Raw genomic sequence first — 21,611 nt, forward strand, 5'->3', positions numbered from 1 at the left:
TGAATGTCACAGCTGTCACTGCTTTTCAGTTTCAAAAATTATAGTTAGCAAAAAATAGACTGCAACTTCCCCTTGCGAACTTCACTTATGCCCCTCTCTAACCAATACAAGAGTCGTGCACGCGCTCACGAAGAAAATCTGTCGGTTAAATAGATGGTCTTTGGAGATTACTTCCGCACTTGGAGCCTGATCAAAATTGTTAGACAAAATGTCAACATCGTGCTTTTGGTGGCGAGTGCTTTTATTTTCCGAATCTTTTCTCCTCTTGCGCGGATGCCAAGTGGAAGCAAGAGTATCCATTCGGAAAATGGGACACGGGATGGAGCCCTTGATGGAAAAGAATTCCTCTCTCTTTGCGTAGAACGTCAGATGATATGCAGATGGAACATGTGAGAAATTATCCGGCAGGGGACTTGTTGGTGCCGCAGAAACTGTGTGGGATGTTTTAATTGTCGTCAGTTCTGAATGATATGTAATGTAGAAATTGCTTGAAACTTTCAATAGGTAAGAAATAAATTATAAACATATTTTTAATTGAATAGTTTGGAATGATTAAGTTCGTGCTTTAAATGAATTAAGCATCAGTTCAACTATGTACGATTTTTTATTTTTCATCAAAAAACCGTGAGCGTCTGTATAAATGAATAAGAAATAGTTAGAAATACAATTTTGGAAGTTATTTTAATTTAATTAATTAAAAGACTTAATTTTTTAGTAAAAAATATTAATTAAAAATATTTGCAATTAATTGGAAAATTAAAAATTTTTAAAATATATCTTAAACATTTAAAAGCGGTAGCTATTTATTTTAGTAAAATTTATTTGAAAAAAAATTTTGAACGAAATAATTTCTTCTTTATTTCCGGAAACGTTACAATTTTATTATGTCCAAATTATTACTAAAATTAAATATTTTATAAGATGATAATGATACTTTATATACTATAAGCATGTAAAATGTAAAGCATTTAAAAAATAGAGTATTATCTTTTAAACAAAACTTTCTTGAAACAAGTCATATCGATTTATTTTTTTATTCGTTCTTTGAGATGTGTTTTCTTTAAAACAAATTATTCGAAACAATATTTACATAAATGTTTTAGAGTATATCAGAAAAAAAATTATTATTTAGAAAAAGCAAAAAAGAAAAAGGTGATGTTAAAGAACTCTTCATCTTCTAGAAGCAAACTAAAAATATAAATATATATAATAAATATATATTTTTGTAAATTATTAGTCTTGATATAAAACGTTTCATCAAACGATAATGATACGTGGGTATTGTAAACACGTTAAACATTTCAAAATATTGCAATAAAATAATAGTATAAAAAATAGTATCTTTTAATGAAAAAAAATTATTGCAAATTACGAGTGTAAAGTAAAAAATATATATATTAGCAAAATAGAAGTGAAGGGAAGAAAGAAGAAATTATATTCGACGAAAGACTTTTTGATTATATATTGAGCAATATTCCAATTTTTTATTGACTAATTAAGAGAATTAATTCTAAAAAAATGAACAGAAGAAAATGTGAATTAGCGAGGCAAGAAGTTATATTTGAAAAAAGGCTTTTTGATACTGGGCAATACAATATTTCATATTTCCATTTTTGCCTTTTTGAACTTATTTAGAATAATTTAATATTTAATTACTAAAATCGTTACATATAAATATTCCTTGAAGAAGGAAGGATAATAGCAAAGAAATTTTAATTAAGATGTTAATATTTTTCCTTTATTAATTTTAATTAAAGATCAAGCAAATAAATAAGTAAAAGTTTCCGAATTAAAATTTTTACATTTTTTTCCTTTGCATTTAAACAGATTAACGTTAACTTCATAAGAAAGCGAAAGAGTATGTCGTTTATGGACTCATCTAAAGGACAAGTAATTTCTTCTCCAAGATGCCAAGCATTCGAATGTAATAAATTATATTTTGATATAATAATAGCAGAAATTATGAGTAGTTATGCAATTTTGAATAATCTCCAAAATGCACATATAATAGCATCTTCAAAACTTTTCAATGGAATAAAAGTTTATTTTTTGCTCTTGTAATCAAAAAAGATACTTCAGATTTCAAACAAAGTATCGAATTCATATCCTATTGTAATTTAATTGACACAATTTTATTACTACCGTATTTTTATTGCTTTCACTTTTTTAATTAAAACGCGGATTTAGACATCTAACGACCCTGGGTAATGCATATTATGAAACCCTCTTTCAATAAAGAGTCAATGTAGTTTCACATTTTAATTTAATCAACTTATTAATGGTTTATATTAATTTCATTCTTGAAAATTAACCATAATTATTGTATATCAATGTTAATCGTTAAATCGATATAAATATATTTCCTTATTTGCAAATATAAACATATAATGATAGAACAGTAAAAGATAATAAATAAATGTAACGTAAATAATTGTAATTATGCCGTATCTTTCAAATAGAATATAGATAATTAATTAACTGAATATTTAATATCTCTCCACTATATTAAAAAGTGCGATTAATTATAATTTATTTTATAATGATTTGATAACTCATTACACATACATATTTCAGTCCTAATATGGTTTAATTCATAAAATTTATATTTGCAAATAGCATTTTTAATTGACATATCTGCGATCCTAGATAGGTGCCGCTGCCTAGTTGAAAATCCGCCACTACTTAAATTATCACAAACAATAGGCATTTTAGATGTCAGTACTTTTGTTCTTAGTACAAAAAAAAATTTAACTATAAAAATTAATTTTGGGTATTCTTTTTGAATAATGATAACAAATCTGATTACTTTAAGGACGCATCTGGGTGGGTTAACTGAAGAAATTGATCATTCTAGTATAACCTGTCTAAAAGATTACCTTCATTGATTCAGTCAGAAACATTCTTGAATTGGTAATTGGTCAATCAGTCAACAAAAAGGCGACAAAAGAATGAAAAACGTGAATTGATTGCTTTAATTCTTGGAATTCATTGTGTACATTGTATTTTCTTCTCGTATTATTATGTCAAACTGCAAATGAGCATAGTATGCAATAGGATGATATGCACACTAACAATTATCAATGGCTGTGAAGTCACATGATTTGACTCTATTATGCTAATCGTTTTATCAACTAATTTTATTATTTTTTTATTTCAGGAATTTATTTTATTTATTCATTATTCTGAATGACTGCCTGTTGAATGATTAGCCAAGGCTGATAAAGTGCTCTGAATGACAGAATTTTTTTTAAATATATTCGTCAGAAAAGATAACGATTAAATTTTCGTCCTTGAGAGAAAAGTAACTACTTTTCAACTATCTGCTATTTTATTTCAAATCTATTATTCAGCTGAAAGATGAACAAAATAACATTGTTTTAAAATATTTGAATCTAAAAAGTTTATAAAATAAAAATGGCTGACACGCTCACGAACAATATTTCGAATGGAACCGTTTATGACAAAGAATCCAACGAAGCAACCAAGCATTGCTTTAAGCATGCAACTGAAAATTTATCTCAAGTATCAAAACCTGATGCCGATTCGGAACATGAAATATGTGAAGGATGCTCAAAAACCATATTGTCGTATATATCTCTTATACAAGACATGCTTAATGGATTGGCCAGGAAGCTTTCCAAAGATGAAACTCCTACTAACTGTTTTCAGTGTCTGAAACAAGAATCTCGGGGCGCAGAAGATATTCCACCTGGAGAGAATATCGAGGATAATAATTTAAAAAGTGAAATTTTGACTAATTTGAATGGAATAGCCAATGGGGAATGTGAAACACTACCTCCTGTGTCTACTGTTGCGGAACAAAAAGACGAAATACAAACCAATCAAAACATAGAAGAGCACAGCAGCTCATCGGTCACGAATGCAGCAGAAACGACATCAGAACCTAAGAAACCAAAGAAGGTGTCCAGTAGACGAAACAGTCGCCGCATTTCTAGGGAAATGAAAGAAAATGGCCATGAAGTCTTTTCTGAAAATTCAGCCAACAGAAATGGTTGGCAAACAGACTTTTTGTATAATGTTTCTTCTTCAATTGATCCAAAATACATACCATATAGCCAACAACAAGAAAATGAGCATCCAGTTACTGCGAATTTAAATAAAAGGGGTAGTTCACAAGATGATACACTTCTGAATAATAAAGAAAATGCATCATTCATTAATTATAATTCTCGTTTTAACTCTTCAGATACTTCGCCACTTACTCCTAGTTCTCCTACTTTATTCTTTGCTAATTTTGGCTCACCACCAACTGCAAACTCTGATAAATCAACTGAGAACATCCATTTCAACAAAACCAAGACAATTGATTCTAGTATATTCGATTACTCCGCCACTGAAAGTAATTCCAGTTACCATAAATCAGAGGCAAACTATTTTGATAAACCTGATTTCTCCTCCATGGAAAATGCTTTGAATCGCCTTGAAGTAGACGAATCTGCGAAATCCGATTACTCAGTCACTGAAAGTCGCTTCGAAGCAGATGTAGATGATTCTTCAAAATCCGATTACTCTGGTACTGAAAGTGTAGAAAGAAAAGTAGATCGCATGAGCATGAAGCCTATCCAAAGTGAAAAACAAGCTGATCAAAATATAGAGCAGTGGAAAACTCTACATGATTCATTTAGTGATTGTGTTACTACAACTTCTGATCGGAAATCTTCGGAAGCTTTCGTTACCATTTGTCGAAACAATGCCGAAGCATTGGGATGTCTGGTTCTTGGCAGTTCGCTTCTTCTCAGTCGCACATCAAGAAAACTTTGTGTTCTGGTTTTTGATGATGTTGACCCTGCCTTCAAGTAAGTAAACGTTTTTTTTTTTTTTTTTTTTTTTTGTTTTTGTTTTTTTTTCCCCTTAACATGAAAAATATTTCAAGATATTTAAATGTAATCGCTTAGCAGGCATAATTTGCTCCTGAATCTTACTCGAAATGCAAAACAATCGGAAACAATTGTTTTCCATGTAAAATAAGATAATGCATTCCATTCTGAAAAAAACATAAAAAAATTTATAATGATGTAATTTAGTATTTATAATATATGCTTATTTCTACAAAGAAATTGTCTAAATACATTTGCCTTGGCTACTCTTTAGTATTTGGCGAAAATGGGACACAGCATTATCGTTATATGAATTTGTAGCATGCATAACTACTGCTTTATCAAGGTGATGCTTCAGTATATGATGCAATTGCTTTCAGCATCTTTCTTATTTCATTGGAAGATTGTTGCTCTGTTGCATTTAGATATTTTTGCAATCTGTGTCATCGCTTTTTGTTGCGACACAGCATGCAGCTCTATAAGTTATTCGGTAGTTCTGAATATGTTCTTACACTAGCTCATCGATGTCATTGCCATCTACCTCTATCCCCATAATCTTGGCCAGAGAAAGACCTCACGGACACTTTCACAAATTCAGCAACGCTATCAGGCCAAATCTTCTTCCATGTAGTTTTCTTCAAACAAGGACTCAATGCAAACTGACACAAGCCAATCCAGCCTGTGACATCACGATGTCTCCTCGCCGCTCGTTCTACCTTTTAAGCAACTCATGTTTTCCACCTTTTTTTTTTTTTTTTTTCGCGAGGTGTTTGTTAAACGAGATTTGACTGTAATATGCAAGGTAAGTGCCTCTATCATCATATAACGAAATAACACTTGAATGCTGAAAGCTAGTATTATGTAAATTACAGTATACGGTAAAATGTTATTAAGTAACATAGAAAAGAGGCCGTAGGCTATAAATTTAAGGTAAACGATAGTGTCCCTGTTTTGGAAATGGAAACTTTTATCTCAAAAACTAGGGTAACTAATGAAAGAAATTGAATTGCAAAGTATAGCGTATCACTTATTTAGTAAAAACTATCCTATCTCTATATATGAATAGAAATCCTGTGATAACTGCTGAAAATGTAGACTCGAGTACAAATTACTGATATTATAATACTTACCTGAAAATTTCAAGGATAATATTTTATCCTTCTTTTATTTAAGGCAATCTACTCTTGTTTAAATTTCTTTTAAAAAACATTAGTTCTATTAATTTGCATTTATTTAAAAATATTATATTTCTTCCCTCATTTCATGATGTCACTGGATGCTGTAACATAAACAGTTAAGGTTTCTAATTAAGTTATCGGTATATGCAGAATATATAGAGTGCCCGAGAAAACTTGAAACATTTTAAAATTATATAGAACTAAAATGTGAAGTTGTATAAACAAAACAATAATCCTTTAGTAATTTCCTTGGGTGCGAATAGTCCAAGTATCCAAATAATATTCAGTTTCAAGTCATGAGTTTTTTTTTTTTTTTTTTTTTTTTTTTCAAACTTCTAAAGGATTATGTATTGAATAGCTATTTTAAAATTCTATAAGTTGATACAAGATATCTGGAAAATACAATCTTCCACATAATCTCATATTAGAAATCCAAAGGACTTGAATCTGGAGATAACATAATATGACAAGTGACTGAAATTTTCTCATACATTTCTTTATCAAGTTACATTTAATGCCATCTATTGGAAAGAAATAACAATATTATGAGACTTTTTTTTTAAAAAAAAAACTTTCCTCAAGAGATTTTTTTTTCTTATGCACAATACATAATTTTTCGAACATACTTTATTTTAATATTCAGTTAGTAAGATTCTATAATTTTTGTTATTGACTCTTTTTTAATATAGTTTTTGATATAAAAATCGCGAAATTTCCAGATTTCCACAGCTAAGAGCACTACTATCACCCTTAAATGATGATGCATTTTTGCTTTATTATAGATAGATATTACTTTTATAATCATTTCTTCATTCTATTATAATTTCTGTGTGTAAAGATATAAGTATATGCCTTGTAACTAGATATAACAAAATTAATTATTAATTAATTACATAATGATACTTTTATTTATTACAGGGAACCATTGTCTTCCGTATTCCATGTTGTACAGCACGTGAAACATCTAAACTCGATAGATGAAAGAAAACTAGAATACCTGAAAAAAATGAATTTAGAAAAAATATGTATTTGGGGTCTCGTTCAGTTTTCGAAATGTGTTTTTCTGAATCCAGATTGTTTGGTAAGTTGGAAATCAATATTCAACACAAATATGCTTTAAATGTTTTTATTTTTTTTAAAAAAATATCTATTTTTGATAATTTTATATAATTATCGTTTTAATTGCTTTTTATTCACAGATTCAAATATAATAAAATAATAAAGAATATGTGATATTTCGGAGTATATTATACATTAACATGATTTATTTTAATCTTTAAAAACTGTTTGGTAAAAATATAGAGTCAATGAATTTATACTTGAACAAAAAAAAAACAACCCAAAAGTTCAGTTATCCTCCATATCTTTAAAGAAGATTCCATAGTTGTTTACTGTCATAAAATTGTAGTTATCGTTCAGCAACAGATTGTAAAACCCTCCGCGTTTTTGCGCATGCGTTAGGATGGGTTTAATTCTTCAAAATAGGGGTGAAAGGAAACATGAAAGGAGGAGATGTTTACATTTACTTGTATGTAATAGGAAAAATCCAAGGTCAAAGGGAATATCGGAAATGCACTCATCGTTCCGCGTCTCACCCCTTAATGAGACGGAGTCGTCGAAATGGGGTCGTCTCAGAATCCGTTGACGAACTATAATATTGGTTAATAGTATTGTAATCTGAATTCAAAATAATATTTTGAATCGGGAGGATTCAATCATTTTTTAAAATTCTTTTTGTACTTTCTCCCATACCAATTTTATATAAAAAAAATATTAAAATCGTGAAAAACTTGTAATTTAATGAATTTTCATGTTTCAGATTACTCAAAATCCAGGAAGCGTGTTTTTAAAATTATATCTCCATAAATGTAAAAACGATAGTTCAAAAACATTAAGAATTTGATATGTAGTCTTTACACCAACTATATAAGTCTTCATCAAATTTTGAACGAAATGACACGGAATTAATGACACAGATTTAACATTTAAAGTGCATAACCGTATCAAATGTTGAGACAAATCCCTTTAAAGTTTGACCACCCGTTTGAGTTAAATCCAACAAGGAGGTTGATCGTTTGTTCGTCTGTGCTTTCAGAAACATATAAAGCTATGTCTTAAATAAATGAAATTATGCACACAGTTTGAACATCCATATCTAACCGTATCTAATTTTGAACTAGAGATGACAAATATTTTACGAGCGGTTATTACGTAACCAATATCATTAAGATACAAATACCAGTGATCAATACTTTTCAACGAGGGGTGTGATTCAAATCCTTGATACGATCTTACTGGTGATATTTCGATTACAGGTCTTGGATCATGATCGAAAGAAACAATCGATACGATCTGTCCAATGGAAGCTCTCGAACAAAACAGAAAAGGAGAAATCTGTGAATGGGTTGAAAAGTGAACGGATCGGTTATTCTTGGAATTATCGTATCATTGAATTGCATATCACTGAAATTTATCGGAGCGGTGACTTCACTGGAAAGTGTGAAGTCGCCGTTCCACTTCATGAGAGTGACCTTGACTTTCCGATATTCGCATTTGACGATGCCCTATTACATACAAATCATTTTTAATTGCTTGTGACATGACTGATTGCATGTATTCTATTTACTCCTGGCGCCATCTATTGGTAGAAAAGAGAGCTAAAGTAAACATTTTGAAGAAATGACATATATATTCAATTCAAATTTTTCAGAAAATGTTTTATTCCAATAAAGAAATCAAATAAATAGTTTTGAAAAAAATCAAATTTAAGAAGTAATCTGAAATATATAAATTAATTCAATTACACGTTACTTAAATTGGTAAATTAAGTATTAATTACAATTAACAAATTTTATATTTAATATTAAGTAATAATTTTTAATTAATAATATGATTGAAATAACAGATATTTGGAATAAATATTTAAAAATAACAATAGCAAAATTATTTGTTATTCAAAAAATCGTGGATTATGCATCTCTATTTTGAACCAAATCTGCAAAAGAGTTGACGAACTGTATCTTTGGTGGCATATAAACGCAAAGGCACAAAAACCTTAATAAATGAAATTAAGTATGTCATCTTATTACTAAAATTATAGTTTGTCAAATTTCGGTTTCAATCATTCGGAAAAAATAGGAGTACAAATTCCGCATTCGGTTTTCTTTTACCATGCTATAAATTGATCTCGTGTATAGGATTCCGATAATAAAAATCTGAATATTCATAGCATTCGAATTTAATGTGATAGGGGAGCGGATGGCACTTTTATTAGTATGCCAGAAAAATGCAGGGAGACTAATGCCCGAATTTATGATAATAAAATAATATACATTTGTAATAGTCAAAAATTTGTGAAAACGATTCGGAGTGGTCTCCCCAAACTTTATCGCATATTTTCTAATAAAGATATTATCCCAGAGAACACCTTGCATAGCATTGGCGTGCTATAGTCACGAAATACTAACCTTTGGCAATAATTTAACATTTTTACTGAATCTATCATGTCATCTTTGGCGAGTAATTTGGCGATTAATCCTTGCTATGCAATTAATAATATCCGAAAATCGAATTTGTGTTTTAGGCGCATATTTCCAACCGATTGAAACAAGAATTTAATACAAAATTACAATTATAATCATACAATCACATACCAAATTTTGATGTATTTAATTCATTACGTTTTTTAATTATCGCATTTACATGTTTCTAAAAGTATAGACCGACAAATGGTTAATCCCTTGTGGAATTTTGTTCAAAATTTTAAAAGTGTCTAGACTGTGGATGTTAATATACGTATTGAATTTTATCTATCTAGTCCTCTTCGTTTTGTAGTTATCGTGTAGAATTATATTAGAACAGCCAGACAGACGGACTTCCTCTGAGCGAATTTTGCTCAAAATTTGATAGATATGTAGTGAAAGCTTATAAGCCAACGAATTGTGTAGAATCCAATGTAGCGAATTGTGATGAGTGAGGATTGAACTTAGAACCTTGTGGTTCGCAGCCGAGTAACATGACCACAATACAAAAGCAATTGCTCCTGTAGCGTAGCTGTTAACTGGCTTATAAGCTTTCACTACAGATATTTGCAAATTTGGTGTAAAGACCGTGCACCAAATTTCCTCATCTAGATTATGGTGTTTGTAAGTTATCTTTGTCCCTGACATTTTCTAAAAATGTACTTTTCGAGCTAAGGGAAGAAAAGGTGAAGATTCGTCAAAATCTCGAGTTTGAATATTTCGACGTTTACAATACTTTCTCTATACTTCGTGCACGACAAAGTAATAAATCCCTGATATGAGTTTTCTTAGAATAGTTTCATAGGGAACAGGAATTGCTGAAACAACATTTATACTATTTGTATAGAATGAATAGAATGATGGTCTTAAGTGACTTCATTATTTGAAAATGAAACCATTAAACAGAGAATTTTTAATGTTTGAGTCGTTTCTCACAGCTGACATCACTTCTTTTGACAGATTATTCGCAATTGCGATGAATTATTCCAGCATGAAGAATTATCCGCCGTTCCAGACATTGGCTGGCCGGATTGTTTCAATGCGGGTGTTTTTGTTTTCAGGCCATCCGTTGACACACTTGCGAAACTTGTGGAACTTTCTCAAAAGCAAGGACAAAATAATGGTAAGAGTTTGAATTATTAAAATATAATTATTAAGCAAATTTAATTATAATTAATTGCATATTTATAATATACATAAATATTATTTATTCATATAAGTATTTACTTTGTGTTCTTCATAACAGGTTCCATAATTTTTATTGTTACATTTGATTTCGATTTATTATTTTGTTTTAAATTTTCATAATAAATAAATGGTGTTTTTTTTTGTAAGTAAGGAAACTTTTGACTAATAAATTGTGAGTAATTTTTTAAGAATTTTATGGTAAGCCCATTTTTTTCTAAAATAAACAAATTAAAAAAATACAGAAAACGTATATTTTCACACAGATACTAAAATATAAAATTCAAATAAGATAAATTAAAACTTTGCTGAGTTTGAAACTAAATTAACAGCTTCGTTTTAATTTATCATAATAAATAAGAGGGGTTTTTTTCTAAGTAATAAAATCATTAACCAAAAAATTATAATTAATTTTTCAAGAATTTTATTGGTAGTTATTTTTTTTCCCTGAGACAAATAAATTAAAAAATACAGAAAACATATATCTTCACAAAGATACTAAAATATAAAATGTAAATAAAGTAAGTAAAGTGAAAGAGTATGTGACACTAAATTAATAGTTTTTGAAAGAAGAATCTTATAATATACATATCCTGGGTTTATAAAGTTCTAAAATCCTCCTTTGTTCACTGCTGAGCAGGAAAACAAAATCACCAGCGGTTACTCAATTTTTTTACCCCCAGATACAAAATCATCAGCTGACTTTTTAAAACTGTTGTTGCGAAAGAGAAAGAATAATTTACACCGCAGACTGTCAAAAACAGGAAATATGCTGTTCTAATGTCTAAAAGAGTACGAAAATAGTTTCCCTTCTGCTTCTTATATATAATGAATTTTTGTACTTCTGTCTAAACGGATTACTTTTGTTGTTGTCTTTAAATTGAAGGATTTATCGAACATCTTTCGAAGCTGTGATAAAGTATTCAATTCCATCCTAATTCTTAGTCTCCCGCTTGTCATGATTTTAGATTAACATTCAGCTGTCTTATTATTGCAATGCTGTATTTGACAATATATATAAATAAAATGAGCCCTTCTCAAAAAAAAAAAAAAAAAAAAAAAAAGGAAATGGCTTAATTTTTTTTTTCCATCTTTGCTAAGTAAAGGTTTTCTAAAAAGGAAAACATTATTGAAATAGCATTTATGCGAAACATAAAACGAACAGAACGGTACAGAATTGTTGCATCCGGTATACAAAATCTAATAAAACCTAAAAAGATACAGAGAAAAAAAACAATTTTATTTCTGAAAAATATATAAAATACTATTGTGATTCAAGATTATTTTAAAGTTATTTCACTTTGCCTTCGGTTCACTGTTGGAGAAGTAGTTCCAAAATTTCTCTCAGAAGTTCTGCATAGCCTTATCGATCATGTCCCGTTATTGATTCACTACGCTATCTTTGATTTTAGATCTATCTTCTAAAATTGCTGGTCGGTGTTGATACGTCAGTGATTTGAGTTACTCACACAGAAAATAAAAGCACGAGGAATCGAATTCGATGAAAGTGAGAGCCATTCAATGTCAACTCATTGCGAAACAAGAATAATCCAGGAGCATTTATCATCGTGAGGTGTGAGATGTGGCACCGTCTTGTTGGATCTTTCGGATTATGAGGTCGTGGATGGAAAAAAATCTTAAAACAATTCAGAATAATTATATGTTATAATAGTTAATGTAATATAATCCTTCTTATTTATTTTTTTTTTTCATACCTGATAGAGCATTTTTTTTTAACGGAAAGGCGGATCACAAGACGAATATATTATTACGAAAATTGTCTAGTATATACTGAGGAAAATTGACCGACACGTTAGATAATGGTAAACGACGTTTTATACTACGTTTTATACATAAAGCACAAGTTGAAAAATGCAGTCGAAGCATACACGATCTTGTAGAAAGTCACAAACAGCAAACAATTTCAATAAAAGAATCGTCTCCTCGTACAAGCTCTTTTTCTTATATAATCTTCCAATAGATATGGAATTTTATAGCAGGATCTACAGATCTCAGTTCCTAATAATTATATCGCCATAGTTCTTGCATTTTCCAGAACAACGTTTTTGTTGCTAAATTTGTCGGCAAATGATGCTTAGTAATCATTGAGCTATAATATCCATTCAAATCCATCAAAAAAATCCATCTGTAAATCTTTCTTTTCAGCGATAAGGCTAAAATTGCAGGAAAGCAATATTGTAGATCTATAACAATAGCATGTTCCAAACTGAGTCTGGGACACCACAATTGCAAAACCTCCAGTGTTTAGGGGGGCATTAGAGGAAAGCACACAAATACAATAAAAATAAATATATTTGAAAATAAAATGATCTGGCGATTTCCAGTGTTCTGTCATACCTGGCTGTTCAGTTTCTTTAATAAATCAGGGTAACTTTTTATCACCCTCTGTATTTCAAAACAGCAATGTCAAATATATTAATTATTAGAAAAAAAGATGTATCATGTATCTGTACTTTTTGATTACAGGTATGTTTGCATTTACAATGACACAAGCTGTAATATTTCTTTTAGTAGTTTTCATTGTAAAATCGTGACCCTTCCTTTGCTTAATAGAATAGAAGAACAGTCTTAATTAATTTATTGTTCAATTTTCAGTTATAAGATGTTGTTATTTATTTTTGCTTATTAGAGGGAGATCAGATGTTGTTGAACGCTTACTTCCATTCCTGGTCATCTGATATTGGCAAGAAGCTGTCTTTCATATACAACCTGATGCGTAATGCTAGTTACACTTATGGTCCTGCTTTTCAAAGGTAATTAGAACTTTAGGTTCATCCCTTTTCATTAGTATATTGTTGGTACAATGAACGTAAAAAAAAATAACTTGAACGCTTATACAAAATACTTATTCATTACAGATATACTATGGCCTCTAAATAGGAATTTCTTTCCTGGGAATCTAAATTTTTAATTTATGGAAAGGAAACCTTCAGTAATATACAAATCTGAGAAATATAAATACCGGGTAATAATATTTAAAAAAAAACGATATATGAGATCATAACTGTCATACCGTTTATCATAGGAAATAAAAAATTTTGGTTCAAGGTATTTTGAGGTATGCGCTCAAGAATCATATGAAAAATAACAGTTACGATTACAGTAATAAAATTTCAAAATTTTTAAATGGCAAAATCAACTTTTTTTAAATTGGAATGTGTTCTCCATAGTAAAAAACAATGAATAGTTTTGAAACGGTATGTGTAGCATAAAAATCTCCAGCCTTTGAAATGAATTTAGTAATTTCATTGAATCCATCGTGTCATCCTTGGCGAATTATTTGGCGATTTATCCCAGGCGTTCGATTAAGAGTATCTGAAAATCGAATTTGTGCTTTAGATGCGTTTTCCTTATCCGATTGAAACAAAGTTTTGACTTAAAATTACACTTATAGTCACAAAATCCCATACCAAATTTGATGCATTTAAATCATACCATTTTTGAACTATCTCATTTACATGTTTTTATAAATAAAGAACGACAGACAATCAGTTCTTTGTTGAATTTGGTTCAAAATTCGATAGGTGTCTAGACTATAGATGCTAAATCTCGGCCGATGTTCCGAATTTTATCTATTTAGATATCTTCATTTTATAGTTATTGTGTTAACTTTATTCGGAAAGCCGGCAGACAGACTTTCTTTGAGCAAATTTTGCTCAAAATTTGATATTAATCTGCAAATTAACTCAATATAAATACCACATACCAAATTTTATCCTTCTAGCTCAAAGCATTTTTGAGTTATCTTCATCACAAGTACACAGCTGAACATTTTCTAAAAATGTGGGGTTTTTTTTGTTTTTTTTTTTCTTGAAAAATTTGTCAGAATCTCGGGTTCAAAATTTTTGACGATTACCATACTTTCTTTATACTACGTATACGAGAAAGTAATAATAAAAAGTTCATGGAAAGGTATGTACCAGTTCATAGACAGATTCGATAGAGATGAAAAAGGGATCCATTCGAGATTCAGTAATTAAAGTCATATTCCTTAAATCAATTTAATTTTTAAAATCCAATGTTTATCTTGCTGGAGACGTAGTTTATAACTCAAAGCCAAAAAACCAAATGACATGCGCTGTTATGTTTGCCCATTGACTGTGACATCAAGTCAAATATGCATTTTCTTTTGCATTCTGTCGAGAAAGACGAAAATGGTTTAATTCCAATATCAGACAATTCTGTATTGAGTACATTCTTGCATACTCAACTGTATACTGTAACATGTATCAATAATTACAGCACTCTAAATTAATGTTTTGAAATTTAATTTTTTAGGTTCGGACACAACGTAAAAATTGTCCAATTCCTCGGTGGTTCTAAACCATGGGAGGTGAAATTCTTCACTGAAAGTGGTCAGCTTGATGGTGATGTGAATGTTCATCCCAAGCATGTTCGATTTTTTTCGGAATGGATCAATACATTTAAAATCGCCGTTCTGAAACTGTTCCCTCAGGTACCAGTATCTCTATTGAACGAAATTTGATCTTTTTTGCATTAATATGTAATTTATATCTGAATCATTTAGAAAAATAAGTTCTTGTTCATTCTCTACCATTTATTTCTAGGCGAAAGTTCAATTAATAGATACAATAATTAAAATTTGGGTTACCATATTGGCGACAAACTCAGAGGGACACTGAAGTAGGATTCAACCCAATTTGTGATGTAATTGGACAAATAGTGTCGTAAAATTTTTGTATTTGTTTTTTTAACGATAAAATTATACTTCACTCAAGAATCAAGCAGTAATTTTTTTTTTATCTTGATTCTTGCTGAAATTATTGCAGTCAAACGAGACATTTCTTTTTTGTCTTTCCCTCTATATATTTCAAATTCGTTTCAAATCAATTATCTGAGAGGTTTTAAGTTTTTAGTTTCATTTTCTGGTTTCATAGTACATGCCAAGATCAAAATTGAAATTTCATATATAAATGTTATCCGGAAATTTTGCCGAACAAATAAAAAACGTTTGCACCTAGATATAATATTGTACTGGTGTACTAGAGAAACCATGTGCTAGATTATAGTGAGACTATTATGTTTATGAAATTCTGGATCATTTTAAAGCTATTATTGCATTTCCTGATATACTTGATATGCTAAAATGCAGGCGGCATTAGTTATATATTGATTCAGCATTGCATGGGATGTAACTTTAACTTCCTCTGCAATAATTTTACGACAGAATTGGATTCGATATGGAAAGTGATTTCATGAAATTTTCTTAGGAAACAAAATCATCTAAGTTTACTTGTTGTCTTGTACAGTTGACTTTGGTATAGTATATTCTTGCCTTCTCCCTCACTTACGTATCCAGGTGCAAAAGATAAGGCAACTCTTAATTTAAGGCCATTCCAAATATTTAGAAATCTTCTAATCCGGAAAAATAGTATATATGCTATATTTCCTTTAAGTAATCTTTCCTTTATGTAATCTTTCCTTGTGTAATCTTTCCTTTATGTAATCTTTCCTTTATGTAATCTTTCCTTGTGTAATCTTTCCTTTATGTAATCTTTCCTTTATGTAATCTTTCCTTGTGTAATCTTTCCTTTATGTAATCTTTCCTTTATGTAATCTTTCCTTGTGTAATCTTTCCTTTATGTAATCTTTCCTTTATGTAATCTTTCCTTGTGTAATCTTTCCTTTATGTAATCTTTCCTTTATGTAATCTTTCCTTGTGTAATCTTTCCTTTATGTAATCTTTCCTTTATGTAATCTTTCCTTGTGTAATCTTTCCTTTATGTAATCTTTCCTTTATGTAATCTTTCCTTGTGTAATCTTTCCTTTATGTAATCTTTCCTTTATGTAATCTTTCCTTGTGTAATCTTTCCTTTATGTAATCTTTCCTTTATGTAATCTTTCCTTTATGTAATCTTTCCTTGTGTAATCTTTCCTTTATGTAATCTTTCCTTTATGTAATCTTTCCTTTATGTAATCTTTCCTTGTGTAATCTTTCCTTTATGTAATCTTTCCTTTATGTAATCTTTCCTTTAAATAATCTTTCCTTATGTAATCTTTCCTTTATGTAATCTTTCCTTTATGTAATCTTTCCTTGTGTAATCTTTCCTTTATGTAATCTTTCCTTTATGTAATCTTTCCTTGTGTAATCTTTCCTTTATGTAATCTTTCCTTTATGTAATCTTTCCTTGTGTAATCTTTCCTTTATGTAATCTTTCCTTTATGTAATCTTTCCTTGTGTAATCTTTCCTTTATGTAATCTTTCCTTGTGTAATCTTTCCTTTATGTAATCTTTCCTTTATGTAATCTTTCCTTGTGTAATCTTTCCTTTATGTAATCTTTCCTTTATGTAATCTTTCCTTGTGTAATCTTTCCTTTATGTAATCTTTCCTTTATGTAATCTTTCCTTGTGTAATCTTTCCTTTATGTAATCTTTCCTTTATGTAATCTTTCCTTTATGTAATCTTTCCTTGTGTAATCTTTCCTTTATGTAATCTTTCCTTTATGTAATCTTTCCTTGTGTAATCTTTCCTTTATGTAATCTTTCCTTTATGTAATCTTTCCTTGTGTAATCTTTCCTTTATGTAATCTTTCCTTTATGTAATCTTTCCTTGTGTAATCTTTCCTTTATGTAATCTTTCCTTTATGTAATCTTTCCTTGTGTAATCTTTCCTTTATGTAATCTTTCCTTTATGTAATCTTTCCTTTATGTAATCTTTCCTTGTGTAATCTTTCCTTTATGTAATCTTTCCTTTATGTAATCTTTCCTTTAAATAATCTTTCCTTATGTAATCTTTCCTTTATGTAATCTTTCCTTTAAGTTATTATTTCTGCAAATTTTTAATTCTTTTGAACCAATAAATTGCAAAATTATTATTTATTTATTCAATCATTACTTTCTTTGTTAATTTGTGTACTACCCCTGAAACACGAACATCCGACATGATTTTTTCTGTTTTCGAAATCATATTCAGGCATCGAAAAGTGGCTTAAGTCGGCATTTATGTAGTTTCATATCTTTGAGACTTTTTTGTGATAAACTGTTGAAATTTTGTTCATGACTTTATTAGATGATAGGGCACATTTTACTCATTGGGAATTTTTTTCTACGGGGTGCTCTATTGCAAAATGCCATTTCACTTTTTAAATTTTAAAATATATGTGAATCAAAATACTTGCCACCTAGCTGGAAAAATTCTATAGCTATAATTCTCTTTTTCCAGGATGTATATGATTATGCCTTCAGTCAAAAGTCTGTATCTGCTGAGGACATCGGACTTGCTCTATGTTTTCCAGCTCCTTGTAAAAACTTTGATAAAATTTCAGCCAAACCTTCCCATATTTTACCGAAACGACAGACGGTTCCGCCATTCTACATAGCTGCATCTCCTCCAAGAACTGCAATATGCGATAATACATCTTTACCAGCTCCCATCTGTTGCCAATTTTCCGATCTGAATTCAGTCGAAGAAGCAACAGAGAAACTTATCAACATCGGCCATGTTGAACAGAATGGAATAATAGAAACTGGAGAACAAAATGGCAAAATGGAAAGTGAAACTGCAATGACCGATTTGCAATTTGACAGATGTCTCCCGGGAGCGATTATTGGTGATTATCAAGGAATGATGGCTTGGGAGCAGGGACATATTGACTATGAAGGATGTGATAGCTCTGAAAATATTATGAACAGGTTGAGTTTCTTGATACATCGCTCTGTGCCACCAAATCTCTGATGTTATTTATTGCATCAAAATGACTTTTGAAGCTCTTAATTAATCTTCTCTTCATGTATGATTAATAAAATATTTTCTGGAATATTCTTTTCTCTTATTGGAACAACTGCATTAATCTAAAAGATCTTGAAAATATTTTAAATAATATATTTTTCTCGCTATTTTAAATAACTCTCTGAGCCCTGCTGTATCATTGCTTTGTTTTCTTCGCTTTTGACCAAAATGTGATGACATTTCATTGTCATATATATATATATATATATATATATATGATTAACTCCAAAGTTATTGATCTTTTTAACTTCTTTAATAACTAACATTGAGTAATACAAATTTTAACAAGATAATATTTATTGTTTTATCCGTAAATTGTTAATGATAATGTTTAATAAAATACAATAAAACTGGTGCAAAATAAAAAATGCTTTAAATCTAGTCTATAGCGGGGGTATTGTGATTTTCTAAGGAACTGCGCGGTTTTAAATACACTATTTTAATTTTTACAAACACAGCTACACTACAAACTTACAAACACTTATCATTACAGACACACATAGAAAATTAGGTTAAAGAAAACAGTATGGTGGAGGGATTCCACGGTTTCTAACCGAAAGCATTCGGCGTTAGCGCAAGGGTTGCGCATAGGAAAAAGGCGACCTCAGAGTGTAGGTCTGCCGTTTAACTACTTGTCATCTGTAAAACGCCACAAGGGGGCGTTCTCTGCTCAAAAGGAAAAAGAGGTGCTACAAGTCTGTTAATAAATTACATCAATATTTGATGTCGTCCATATGAGAACTAACATATAATACATTAAATAATTTAGTGAAAGTGTAAATCCAAAAATCTGAATTAAAACCGTTTATTAGAATTTATATGTTTTAATCCTTTCACTACCGATCCGGCTGAATCGACCGTGCAAATTAAAACTGATGAACCGATTTCTGTTTCAAACAAGGGTAAAAGATGTAAAGCGGAGAAATCCTTAGTGATAACTTTTTTACATCGTACATCCCTCGTCTGAAACATAAGCCGGCCTGTCAGGATGGGATTTGCACGGCTGGTTTGGCCACGACCTTCGTATTACGAAGGTCGTGGTTTGGCCGGATCAGTAGTGAAAGTATTAGGCTACTAACCCTCCTTCGTTGCAATGATTTGACTAGGGATGACGAATATTTTAAGAGCGGTTATTACGTAACCAATATCAAAAAGTCACAAATACAAGTGATCAATACTTTTCAAAGAGGGGTGTGATTCAAATCCTTGATACGATCTTACTAATGATATTTCAATTACAGGTTTTGGATCACGATAGAAAGTAACAATCGATACGATATCACTGAAATTTGCCGGAGCGGTGACTTCCCGGGTAAGTAACAATCGATACGATCTGTCCAATGGAAGCTCTCGAAAGAAATCTGTGATTGGATTGAAAAGTGAACGGACCGGTTATTGGAATTATCGTATCGTATCATTGAATTGCATATCACTGAAATTTATCGGAGCGGTGATTTCACAGGAAAGTGCGAGGCTTCACTGGAAAGTGCGAAGTCACCGCTCCACTTTATGGGAGTGACCGATATTCGTATTTGATGATGCACTATTCCATACAGATCATTTTTAATTACTCGTGACATGATTGACTTTGATTACATGTACTCTGTTTACTGCTGGCGCCATCTATCGGTAGAATATAGGACTAAAATAAATATTTTAAAGAAATGACATATATTTTTAACTCACCGTTTCCAGAAAATGGTTCGCTCTAATAAATAAACAGTTTTGAGAAAAAAAATAAAATTTAAGAAGTAAGCTGAAACAGATAAATTAATTCAATCACACATTACTTAAATTAGTAAATTAAGTATTAATTACAATTAATAAATTTTATATTTAAGTAATTTATATTTAATAATTTTATATTTAAGTAATTTATATTTAATAATTTTATATATAAGTAATTTATATTTAATAATTTTATATTTAAGTAATTTATATTATTATTTTATATTTAAGTAATTTTATATTAAGTAATAATTTTTAATTAATAATATGATTGAAATAACAGATATTTGGAACGCATATTTAAAAATAACAATAGCAATATTATTTGTTATTCAAAAAATCGTGGATTATGCATCACTAGATTTGACAAAGTTAATAGTTCAAAACCAAACATTTTTAAAAATCATTGTAGACAAACAGTAATGTATAAAATGGATGGTGTAATAAATTAAATGAAAACACAAGTTGTATATGTATAGAGAGAGGTGGGGAGAGAGAAGAGAGCTTGGAAAAAAATATGCACATTATTAGGAACAAAAAGACTCAAAACACACACAAAAAAACAATAGATACTGTTGAAATTTTAAAATATATAGTCTGTGTGTGTGTGTGTGTGTGTGTGTGTGTGTGTGTGTGTGTGTGTGTGTGTGTGTGTGTGTGTGTGTGTGTGTGTGTGTGTGTGTGTGCGTGCGTGCGTGCGAGCGAGCGTGCGTGCGTGCGTGTGTGTGTGTTTTATTCTTAGGTAGCAGTATCATCTAAATTATGTGCTATTTTATTTTGATTGGTTTTAGTTAAATGGTTCATTCTGATGTCTTTTTATTTTCAAATTGATTTGTGGATGTATTTCAACTTTGAATGGCGATAATTTAAAGGTAAGTTTAGATATTGATTTTAGATAAATCTATTAATATCATTGAAGTCAGAATTTATATATATATATATATAATATTTCTTCTCCCTTCATTATTATCATGTGAGAACATGATGCTGTTTTGGTTTGAGATTTCTAAGTCCTCAAAATGCGTAGGCAACAAATTGGCGATTTATCGTTTTTGAGATGTCAATTTTTCGCTTTTAGGGTTATTAGAAAATAATGCAGATAAATCACATTTGGCGATTTATCGCTAACTAAAGTTACAACTTGATTTCCAACTTATTTAACTTTTCTTTTTCAGCAGGTTTTGCGAATGACTTATTCATTGGGACGAATTTTATTTATCTAAAGGATATCCGGGAAGAAGCAGAAACAGAGCAGTAGGTAGAAGTCATAATTATCTAAAGCAAACTTATTTGAAATAAAACGGAAGTTACTTTCAGAAATAAAGCCTAACCCGATAATTTAAAAAAGAGTGAAGGATAAAACAAGGTTTCAATTGATACTTTTTGTAT

General features: G+C 30.1%; 1 protein-coding gene across 1 annotated transcript; it reads left to right on the forward strand.

Moving 5' to 3' along the window:
- Window positions 1-233: 233 nt before the first annotated feature.
- Window positions 234-18,524, forward strand: LOC129972202 (uncharacterized). Its single transcript, XM_056086236.1, has 7 exons — window positions 234-504; window positions 3,158-4,817; window positions 6,935-7,097; window positions 10,498-10,660; window positions 13,373-13,496; window positions 15,022-15,199; window positions 17,928-18,524. Exons 2-7 carry the CDS (start codon window positions 3,415-3,417, stop codon window positions 18,438-18,440), a joined length of 2,544 nt encoding a protein of 847 aa, XP_055942211.1. The 5' UTR covers window positions 234-504; window positions 3,158-3,414; the 3' UTR covers window positions 18,441-18,524.
- The last annotated feature ends 3,087 nt before the right edge of the window (window positions 18,525-21,611 follow it).

The sequence above is a fragment of the Argiope bruennichi genome, chromosome 6, assembly GCF_947563725.1.
Source record: "Argiope bruennichi chromosome 6, qqArgBrue1.1, whole genome shotgun sequence".
In the NCBI taxonomy this organism is placed as follows: Eukaryota; Metazoa; Arthropoda; class Arachnida; order Araneae; family Araneidae; genus Argiope; species Argiope bruennichi.